The 10994-nt window shown below is 46.4% G+C and overlaps 1 protein-coding gene across 3 annotated transcripts; it reads left to right on the top strand.

The window, feature by feature from the left end:
• Nucleotides 1-841: 841 nt before the first annotated feature.
• On the top strand, nucleotides 842-10672 carry Urad (ureidoimidazoline (2-oxo-4-hydroxy-4-carboxy-5-) decarboxylase). Of its 3 annotated transcripts, XM_047554573.1 has the most exons (5): nucleotides 983-1122; nucleotides 3322-3519; nucleotides 7402-7438; nucleotides 8238-8349; nucleotides 9952-10672. In XM_047554573.1, the coding sequence occupies exons 2-5, from the start codon at nucleotides 3450-3452 to the stop codon at nucleotides 10291-10293; spliced, it is 561 nt and encodes a 186-aa protein (XP_047410529.1). In that variant the 5' UTR covers nucleotides 983-1122; nucleotides 3322-3449; the 3' UTR covers nucleotides 10294-10672. The 3 variants fall into 3 exon arrangements, with proteins under 3 accessions (XP_047410530.1, XP_047410529.1, XP_047410531.1); XM_047554575.1 differs by lacking the exon at nucleotides 7402-7438 and having other exon boundaries at nucleotides 3322-3410; XM_047554574.1 differs by lacking the exons at nucleotides 3322-3519; nucleotides 7402-7438; nucleotides 8238-8349 and having other exon boundaries at nucleotides 842-1122; nucleotides 9947-10672.
• The last annotated feature ends 322 nt before the right edge of the window (nucleotides 10673-10994 follow it).

Genomic DNA, 10994 nt, shown 5'->3' with positions numbered 1-10994 from the left:
TGAAATCTAATCCATGTGGTCACTTAGTCAATTCATCCCATGGTGAATTTATCCCACAGTGAGTTCACTGTGAGCCTCCTTTGGCACAGTTCTAGGCTCCCAGGCTACAGAGGCACAAGATACATGGTCTGTAGGCTCGTAGATCAGTTGTGGCTGAGAGATTATATGCAAATAAATAAATGCCAAATAATGAAGGTGATTTCAGATAAGGATAGATATACCCAAGGAGAAAATAAAACATAGTAGTGCTCAAGAGATCACTGACAGTGAAACAGAATTGTTTCTGAGACACCTCATCTTGTTTCATGTGTATTTATTACATCTTGTGTTAAGCATTTAGATTCAGAGGAAAAGTGAACCATAGGGCCTGTCCTCTGTAGCAGCAGTAATAACCGATGGGAATGTATTCCCAATCCAGGTTCCAAGAGGATTGACCTGTCTATATGACCTGTCTGAATTGTCAGGGAAAACTTCCCAGGATAACAATGGCATTAAAATGTTAATGACACCAAGTCTATCTGGCGTGAATACTGAGGGTGAACTATGGCCCCTACTCAGTTTGATTTGGGGAACGTCTTAATTGGAAACATTCACCATACAGAGATCTCTGCTCTCGGATTACAACCTTAAGCCTGAGTTGGGGGTGCAGCTCAGTGGTAAAGCATTTGCCCAGCACGCACAAGGCTCTGCATGCAATTCCCAGAACTACAAAAAACAAAACAAAACAAAACAAACAAAAAAAACAAATAAAAACCCTTAAGCACATGTTTACTGATTACTTAAGTATTCTGGATCAGCTTCTCTCAGGGGCAGTTAGAACATGCTAAGCTGGTATTGCATAAAAAACAAGCTCGTGCATTCAGCAAATAAAGCCCAGTGAGCAACCGTCAGCCTCATTCACCAAGAGCGAAGCAGGGTGTCTTGCTGCCTCCAGGTGAACACAAGCGATGAACATAGAGAAGGTCAATTCCATGGACTTTGGAGAATTTGTGGATGTGTTTGGAAATGTCATTGAGAGATGTCCTCTGATTGCAGCAGCTGTCTGGTCCCAGCGTCCATTTTCTGACCTGGAAGATTTAGAGAAGCACTTTTTTGCCTTTATAGATGCTCTTCCACAGTCAGGTAAGGTTTCAGTATTAGACACTCAGTGTCAGACACAAAAGGATTTCATATATGCTTATCGAAATATTTTTAGAGGGGCTGCAGTTAGTAGCTCAGTGGTAGAGCACTTGCCTAGCATGTGTGAGGCATTGGGTTTGATCCTCAGCACTGCATAAAAATAAATAAATAAAATAAAGGTATTGTTGAGTGCAATGGTGAATGCCTGTAATCTCAGGAGGCTGAGGCAGGAGGAGCACAAGTTCAAAGCCAGCCTCAGCAATTTAGTGAAACACTGTCTCAAAATTAAAATATAAAAAAGGGCAGGGGATGTGGTTTAGTGGTTAAGCAGCCCTAAGTTCAATCCCTGGTACCAAATGAATGAATAAATAAATAAATATGTAGATAGATAGATATAGATATCTTAGTCTAGTTGCTCATACTTGTTATGTTTATTTAGCTCTTTTATTATAAGGTTCAATAAATGTCCTTGGATTTAGTAAGAAGCTAAGCATTTGCAAGGTGTTAGACCAAAGTGGACTGAAACAACTTATGTGAGCTAAGGTAGAGTCATTGTTAAATATTAGACACAGAGGTCATGAGGGGGACCAGGGTGAAAGGCCTCATAATGATTTAGAGGTCAAAGGTCAGGCTGAGGGCCCACCCCCTCTGAGCCACACAGTGTCCACTGTGGCAGTGTCCTGTATGTGAGAGAGGCAAGAGTTAGATTCCAGGAAACCTCAGCAGCCAGGGAAAAGAGCAAGTGGCTGACATTTTTACCAGAAAGGGCTAGTTTGGAAATTACTACTGAGGAAAGTGAATTCAATCAGATCCCGGACTCCCCAGGGAGAGTAAGCAGGGAAAGAGAAGAAACTGAAGAAACAATAAATTATTGTTTTCTTCTGGGGAGAAAGAGAAAATGGAGGTGTTTCATGCTGTGGGTTGGGGAGAAGAGGAGGTGGAGGTTTAGGGGAGCCTGACTGAATGAAGTACAGCTGCACAGAGACTCTGAGGCCAAGGGTTAATGGCCCAGGCTGTCCCATACCCTGTGGATTACCTGACATGCCCTCAGGGGACAAGGACAGGGGACAAGGGCCACCTTCACACAGCAGCCTTCCACAGACATCCAGGGTCAGGAGTGAGACCTGGGCTCTCCTCCATCCCATGAAGGAGCCAACAGACTTTTGACATCCTGAGTGGCTTCCAATTGTCAGATAAAGTCTCTAAAATGAGGAACTCATTTCAGTTCATTTTAGACACATCTCAGAAGAGCAGAGTGTGATGTTATAAAATCAAAGTGACAGAAACATGAGGACCCTGTTGACATGCACCCACTTCTTGGGGTTTCTCCAAAGCTCTTTCAGTCACAGGCTCAGATGTGAAGGGGGCTGACAGACCTGGAGTCCCCTGACCCGTGACATACAGGGACAGCCCAGCCCCAGCTTGCTCAGCAAGGTGACTCTGGCTTCTCAGCTCAAAGCCTGCCAGGTGAGCTGGAAAGAACAGGGGGCTATGGGAGCCCAAGCTCACGATGTCTGACCAGAAAATAAAGGAGGAAAATTGAAAACCTCCTTAATCACGGGAGAAAACCACATTGAAGAGATTTTCGTGACATTTTCTATCAGGAGAAAAAAAAGAAGAAGAAAAAGCCTAGGATTTGTCTTAACACAAAAAAGAAATGGCAGGGCCAATGAGGGAATATGTTAAGAGAGAAAGGATGAATCAAATTTATTAGTCATTGATTTGTCCAGTTATTCAACAACTATTTGAGGTTTATTACGCTGTACTTAGAACTTAGATAATATAATGAAAATATCCCTTTTTAAAATCTTCTTCACCAACACTCACCCCAAGCTGTTTGACCAGAGGTTCTGGGTAAAGGTAAATCCAGTCCTGGTCCTGAGCACTATGGATGTGGGGCAGGATGTGGGGCATGAACTGCCTCCTTCCTGAGGCAGGTTTCAATATCCTTCTGGACTGGATGGATCCTTTGTCTTCCGGCTGGTGTTGGAATCCTAGATCACTCAGTGGGTGGGATATTAGATTTAATAAAGGCGTGCTCAACAAATGAACGTAACTAGACCTAACGTGGTGTTGAAAGAAGACAGATTCCAGTATAATCTCTTTCCCTTGGGTTTTAACTAGGGTGACTTTAGTGTGGGTTAGAGAGACAAAATGGCTGGAGGGAGTTTGGACCAACTGGACTGTTCTTTGCTTCCACAGTAGAGAGCTCTTTGGGGAGACCTCCCTGCTTCTCAGCCCTCTCCTGGTGTCCTGGAGGCAGATGGGAACACAGCCTCAATGCTGTCTGGGTGACTGTATCTAATCATCTTAATGACATTAGATAAGTAATGCTAGCAATGGTGATAATAATAACAGATAACCAGCATTTGTCGAACTTTTACCACTGGTGTGTTCCAGGTACTTTTCCAAACACTTTGCATTTGTTAACTCACTTAATCCTTCTAATAACCCTTTAAAATAAGTATCATTATTAGTATTAGTTACCCCATTTTAGAGATGAGAAAACTGAGGAGGCACAGAGAGATTAACTTGAACAAGGACACTCAGCTAGAAAGTGGCAGAACTAGGACTCTAATAACTCTCTGATAATCATCCCAATGGCTTTTGAAGAAAGAGGCAGAACTTGGAGTTAACCCAGTTTCAGAGAATCAGAAATGAAATCTAGAAACAGTATCTAAGGGTATCGTTCATTCATTCACTAATTAATTCAATTCACATTAATCGTTGATTTCTCAGACTCCATGTTTTGTTGTTCAAATAGTCAAATAAAATGGTCTATTGCACAGTGTAATAATCTATTGCATACTTGACCATTGGTTAGAGTATAGACTTTATTTTATTATAGTCCTAGGGATTGAACCCAGGGCCTCATGCATGCTAGGCAAGTGCTCTGCCACAAAGCTACATCCCCTGCTTAAAATATATATTTAAAATTTTGTAACATAAAAAAGTAAGCATGTGGGCTGGGAGTGTAGCTCAGTGGTAGAAAGCTTACTTAGCATGTTCAGGCCCTGGGTTCCATCCCCAAGACCACAAAAACAACACAAAACGAAGTATGTGAGGTAATGGATATGTCAAATAACTTGATTTCATCATTTCACAATGCATACGTATGTCAGAACATCAGATTGTACACCATGATATTTACAATATTTATTTGTCAAAAAATAAAAACAGCATTTATTTCATAGTCTAGCTTTTGCCTTTGGATAGTATAGAGCAAACTGGGAGTAGTAGAAAACAAGACAAGACCATAGGGAAATGCACAGGATATGGTAATTTACCTGATCAAGGATTTGTTTTAGGGGATCTTGGAAAACCTACCATTGACAGAGAACTGAATATCCAATTTCTAGAGTAAACCAAAGTTGGCAGTCCATTTAGGTTAGATGATTATGATGATTGGCCAGTAGATGGCAGTACAGGATTAATATTTGGCTCCTGCCCTACCTGACAAAGCATCTTCTCTAGACAGTTTCCTTTGACTAACCATGGGGGAAAGGCTTCCAAAGCAAGAGGAATGGCAATAGTAAAGCAAGGAAGGTTGAAACACACACACAACTTGAGCCAATTCAGGACTGATTGGTATTAAAAATCAAAGAACCAGCTGGGATGGAGCTCAGTGGTAGAGTTTAGTATCTTCAAGGCTCTGGGTTCAATCTCTAGCAACCTCCCCACCCCCATCAAAAGCAATAAAGCTTTCTTAATAGTTAATTATGCAGTGGTTGACAGTGCAGAATTACAGTAATGCCATAATTTAATATCTAATACTTATCTGAGAAGATATTTGTTAAATTAGTGAAGGAATTAGGTACTAAGATTTCTTTTATAATACAGACTAGAAGGGGTTTAGGTCAAACTATTAAAATGTGTTCATTTGTCCAGGTACTGTGGCACATACTTGTAATCCCAGCTACTCACTGAAACAGGAAAATCTCAAGTTCAAGGTCAGTACAGGCAACTTAGTGAGATCTTGTCTCAAAAAAAGGGGGCTTCCGGGGGCATAGCTAAATGATAGAGCATCTCTAGGTTCAATCCCCAGCAACCTCCCATATACACAAAATAAGTTCATTTGTTTATTTAGTCCAAATAAATAACACTCCTCCTCAAGAGTGCTATGTTAGCTGATGAATGCTTTCTGAGTGCCCACACGGTATGACTCAGGCTCTGTCCTGGGCACTAAGCAGTGGACAAGTCCCTGCCTTCAATGGTTTTATATTCTAATGAAGACAGAATTAACATGGATAAATAGGATTATTTCAGATTCTAGAAATTATTGGAATAAACTATATATGTTGAATGTAGAAAATATGTGATAAAGGATGTCTTTCTTAGAAGGTGGGATTTAAATTTAAAACCAAAAGATGAGAAGGAAGCAGTAAAGACAAACAACAAGGTTATTATAGGAAAAGGAACCTGGGGTTGAAATGAATTTAATATTTGGGGGGGGTCACAGAAGACAAAAGTGATGGGAGAGTTGTGAAGAGTGGGGGAGATATCAGGGGAAAGAATCAGGCAAGGGTCAGTCAGTAGAACTTTTTAGGTAAAGACTTTGGTTTTCTCTAAGAGCAGTGAGTTGCCATTGTACTTACCTTTTAGAATAGTTGTGGGGGAACCACATCAGATACGGGGAGATCAGGTCCAGGGAGTGTTGCGGTAGTAAAGTGAGCAATGGATTTGCTTAGACTATGATTGGGGTAGTAAAGATAGAGAGATGTCAGTTTATTTTTAGAACAGATGTTAGAGCCAACAGGGTGTCTTTTTAGTGGATCTGATGGGTAGGGAGGCAGATCAGAAACAAAGAATATAAAGGATAACTCCTAAGTTTTCGTCTGAGCAACTGGGTGGGTGGTGGTGACATTTTCTGAGGTGCTGAAGACCTAGAATTGAGAGGATGGGATGGAAGAAGAGAGTTTGTTACATCTGAGATGCTTAATGACCATCCAAATGAAATTGGTGAGTACTTAGTTGGAACATAGCAAAGGAACTCAATGAAAAGCTACGTGCTAACCTAGATCTGGGTGTCATCAAAGAATCAATGGTATTTAGAATCACAGGACTGGATTCGAGCACATAGTGTGTCTGGGTAAATGGAGAAAGGAAGCAATGTGAGTCCTGAATACTAGAGTACTTCAGAGTAGAGCTGGCGGAGCAAGATCAATGTAGGCAAGGATGTCTCCAAAGGAGTGTCGATGAGAGCCAACCATGTGACATGTTCAGTAGAGGTTGAAAATGAAGAGGATGCCCATTGTGCTCAGGCAAGATGCCTGTCTTCTATTGATCTTCAGAAACACAGGTTGGTTTGGGGGGTGGGGCCAAAGCTTGATAGAGTAAATCTAGAAAGAGAGGTGAGAAAGAAGACCACTAGACAACTCCTTTGAAGACAGGAAAAAGGGAAGGAGAATTTAGAGGACAAAAGGGAATCAAAGGAAGACTTCAGTTTTGTTTATGGGATGAGACATTCTAAGGTGTGTTTGGATGAGGATGGGGGTGCACAAAAGGATATCTGAAATTGCAGAAGCAAAGTCTGAGAAAGAAAGGGGGTGCAGGGGGATTCAAGAACACAAATGGAGGGGTTGGTGTTTAGTAGAAGGGAAAATCATCTCTTAAGCCAGAAAGTGAGAACACACTAGTGGGTACAGACTCAGGGAGGCATGTGGACTGTTATGGGCTCTCAGCAATGGTCTGCTGGCCAGTAGCCACCATTGACCCCCCTCCCCGAACACACCTTCTCCTCTGGGAACAACGAGGGTAGATTATGCCAGGAACTCTTCTATGTGCAGATTCATATCCTGTAGTTCCAGCGATACACAACCACACCTATATCTTTAGAAGTCATAGCCAGTGATATAATCAGTAAGTCCAGAATTTCAGGAAAAACAAGAACAGGCAGTGTGAAGATGCTCTGAGAACCACTTAGGGCATGGGGTGGCCTGGCTAGCACCTGGGCATCCCAGGTGGGGAGCCCCTCAGGATTGGAGACAGCCACAGTCTCCAGCTTTCCACTGGGGTTTATGGCCATAGCTGGAGTACCTCTGGGATACTACACTGACAGGGTGCTGGAGTGAGAAAGGGAGGGTCCCTGCTGCGAATATATGAGCAGGTGGACACCATGCTGCATGCAGCACCCAAGGGCTCAGTGACTTGGGGCAAGAAAGGTAGAGTCTTTTTTTTTAAGTATTTTTTTTGGTTGTAGATGGACACAATACCTTTATTTTATTTATTTTTATGTGGATCATATTTTTATGAGGATCAAACCCAGTCCTTCACACATGCTAGGCAAGCGCTCTACCACTGAGCCACAAACCCACCCAAGGTAGGTCAGGTTGTTTCTTTTGGTTGGCTTACCATCCCCTACTGACTCCTCCCAGCACCTTTTTCTCGTTATTGGCAGTTGAAGGACGTGTGTGTGTGTGCATACACCCCTGCGTGCTGGTGTGTAAATTTCAGTTCCTCTTTTTCAGTCTAGTCTGCCTTTTGCGCTGCCCTTTTCTCGGCCTCCTTTCTCTTCTCCTTTTCTCCCGGCAAGAGTGGAAAATACATGCTCAGTCCTAGGCAAACATTAACCCCAGGGCGATGCTTTCAAGACGGGAGATAAATCTCAGGGGAGAAGCGAGGTGCAAGGGCAAGAAGGGCAAGAGGCAGGTCTGGCGCGCGGGAGACCCCGGCTGCTGCGCCACCTGCTGCTGCTGCTCCGCATGCGCACTGGGGGTCAGGTGCGAGGGGCGATGAGTGGAAAGACCCCCGCCCACTACGCCGGGTCATCCCACCAATAACTACTCCCCACAGGCTGGTCCTGGAAAGAGTAATAAATGGGGGATGGGGAGTTGGAGCCCCCTGACTGGGTAAAGGGATGGAGCGACTGCTTTGAAACAGAGTGCATGACGAGGAGGTGTCCTGCTGGTCCTGGCAAAGGCGCCCATAACTCGCATTTCCTATTGCGCGCAGCCAGGGCGGTTTGCTAGTCCCAGGACTGGGTGGTCGCCCCGGGTGAGTGGGGTGCGGGATCCTGGCGCTGAGCCGCGTGGCGTGGCACGGCCAACCGCCGGCCCAGGGTTGGGCAGCTCCCCCGGGGTGGGGAATTTAACACCCACGTTTTCGCACCACCCGGTCAGCCGAGGCTGGACACGGGGAGCAGAGGAGAACTACTCCAACGTGCAGTGGCCAAGAGGCAGGACACCCATGGGAGGAGTTGAAAGCAATGGTGTTAGAGAGGTGGGATTATTGGTGAGTTTCTTTTTGAACTCTCTTTAACCTTGCACGGCAACCAGGCCCCTAAAAACGACTGCGATTTGGAGTGATGGTCCAGGTGCATGTAAGCCGAGTGACATTAGACAAATCACCTAACCCTTTCTGAGCCTTCATCCAATACTCTTACTGAAATGCTACCCACTCCCTCAGTTCTTTCTACCCCCTCATTGGTCCATGATTTGATAGCATAATCCCAACCATCCTTTTATTGGGCAGAAACCATACAGTTTGAAAAAGAGGGAGCTACATCATAAATAAAGTTTAAAAAAAGTCTTTTCAGCTTTGACGAGATATAATTTATCAAAGGGTGTGTTGAATGCTCCCTATTTCCAATAGAACCTCACACCTATTCCCGTGCCAAAGGCAGACAATAGCCTTATTAAGATAGAAAGAGCCAGGGACTTCCTGTGGTACCTTGGTCCAGTTCCATTGGGTTTACTACAACTAATAATAATGACTATTTATGTTTACTAGGCATGAGGCACTGTGCTTTGGGTAAATGAATTGTCTGTAATCCTCACAACTCAGCAAGTTAGGTGTCATTGCCCAAATTTAACTGATGGTCACTCTCTGCTTACTGTATCTGAGATATTGCATAAACTGGAGAATTCTAATTCTCTCTTTGGAGTGCTAAGCGAAAAGATTAGCCAGGGCTCAGAGAAAACGCCTGGGTTAGGAATTGGAATTCCAGGTATTACACCCGGGTTTCCCAATTTTAGGCCTAAGAGGTTATGAGAAGACTTCTTTCAAGAGAAGTCATTCTGCCGAAGACTCTTAGGAATCTATAGTGGGAGAAGGAGAATAAACCCCCTAGCAGGGTGGGTGGGCATAATTTTCCTAAAAAGAGGAAAGCCATTTCATTCAAAGGGCTGTGGAATTCCGGCTGGAAATGGGTTTCTTTGCAGTTAATCTCCGAGGCGCTTTGGATGCTTGATTCCAGATATCCAGGACTCACACTTAGGGTCACAAAATCCTGGGCATTTATTTGCCAAGCCCCATGGATATTATCCCACCCCTGCCTGTTCTCCTTTGGAGCAGAACGAAACCCATTCCAGGGCTTTTGCAGGAAGTCTTCAGGCCCTTGCGTCCGGCCCCTTTCAACATCAAAGCCCCCCTGAGAGCAAAGGACTTTGAAAAGATACGAAATGCTCGGCTTCTTATCGCGTCCCTGCTCTCTCCCAAGCAGGTCGTAAATTCCGAGCCTCCGTGGCCGCCCTTTCTCCCCTCCGTTCTTCTTGCCCCAAGGTCTCGAAGGACAAACTTGTCACTCCTGCCCCGCCCCCGGTCCCGGTGGGGACCGAATATTTCGGGGACAGAGGGTCGCGAGATCCGGGGCTCGTGAGAAGGGAGGGTGCGGTGGGTGTCCCTGCGCCTCCAGGACACCACTATCCCGGGACCCTACTTCCCTCCCTCGACCTCCTTCCGGGCGGGGCGGAGTAGGGGGCCGGACTGGGTCTGCAAGCAGCGACCCCGCGGAGCCGAGCGAGCAGCATGAAGCGCTCCGGTCCTCCCAGCTGCTTGGCGCGGAGCAGGCGCGGTAACACGCTCCCACCGAATGTCTGTTTCTCCGCAGGACAGGAGGGCATCCTGCGCTGCCACCCGGACCTGGCGGGTCGCGAGCAGCAGCGGGGCACTCTCTCTGCGGAATCGCAGCGGGAGCAAAGCGGCGCGGGCCTGACAAGCCTGGGCGCAGACGAGCGGCAGCAGCTGGCGAAGCTCAACGCGCAGTACCGCGCGCGTTTCGGCTTCCCCTTCGTGCTTGCCGCGCGCCTCAGCGACCGGGCGGCGGTGCCTGGAGAGCTGGAGCGCCGGCTCCACAGCCAGCCAGCGCAGGAACTGCGCACCGCCCTGGGCGAGGTGAAGAAAATTGGCCACCTGCGCCTTGCCGACCTTCTCGATGCGGACTCTTCCAGATTGTAGAGGTTGCGTGAGTTGGGGACCCGGGACAACTGGCTGACCCGGCGCTGTGAGCGCTGCGCTGGAGGCTGACTTGGGCCTGGAACGGCGTCCACAAACGCGCAAAAAGGACGTGGAGAACTGAGGCAATCATACGAGTAATGGGCCCTTTTGTCCACCCACCCACACGTACACGCGTCTCCAAAATATTTATGTAATGTAGTGCTTTGCCCCGATTTATCCAGCTCACTGCTTCAATTCTTCACTCGCTTTGCCGCCTGCCGACACCACCAGCCTTTGTGGATTCCAGAGCGCTTATCCAGCCCTTATTGGTTCCCCCACACTCTCCTGCTAAGCCTGATCTGCAAAGCAAAACGATGGAAAAAGGATCTTTTATTCCGCAGCGGTTGTCGGCTTGTTTGTTTTCCTTCTCCCACCTCATTTGCTGCACCTGACATTTACATGTGAGCGGAAGCGACTTTCTCGCTCTGGGGCGCCTACGGAAGCGGGAGTTAGCAAAGGAAAGCGCTGGCCTTGGTCCGGGGCTCTGGGAAGCCGCAGGAGGGGAGCGGTGGACCCGGTAGAACCCCTCCGAGGGCCAGCGTTGGGAAGGCGCCTGGTGGGGACGGGCGATGTAGCTTCCACTTCAAGGGTAGTGGTGGCGGGGCGGGGGGAGTGTCTCCAAGCTGGACAAGCCTGAAGGTCAGGAGTGGGTGGGCCTCTTG

This window comes from Sciurus carolinensis, chromosome 5 (assembly GCF_902686445.1).
Source record: "Sciurus carolinensis chromosome 5, mSciCar1.2, whole genome shotgun sequence".
Lineage (NCBI taxonomy): Eukaryota > Metazoa > Chordata > Mammalia > Rodentia > Sciuridae > Sciurus > Sciurus carolinensis.
This window is presented reverse-complemented; position numbering and strand designations above follow the sequence as displayed.

Coding starts and splice junctions, on each gene's coding strand:
- Urad (XM_047554573.1), top strand. CDS start 3,450: ATGCTAGCAATGGTGATAATAATAACAGATAACCAGCATTTGTCGAAC. Junction 3,520..7,401: donor TTACCACTGGTGTGTTCCAG/GTACTTTTCCAA, acceptor CACACATGCTAG/GCAAGCGCTCTACCACTGAG. Junction 8,350..9,951: donor TTAGAGAGGTGGGATTATTG/GTGAGTTTCTTT, acceptor TCCGCAGGACAG/GAGGGCATCCTGCGCTGCCA.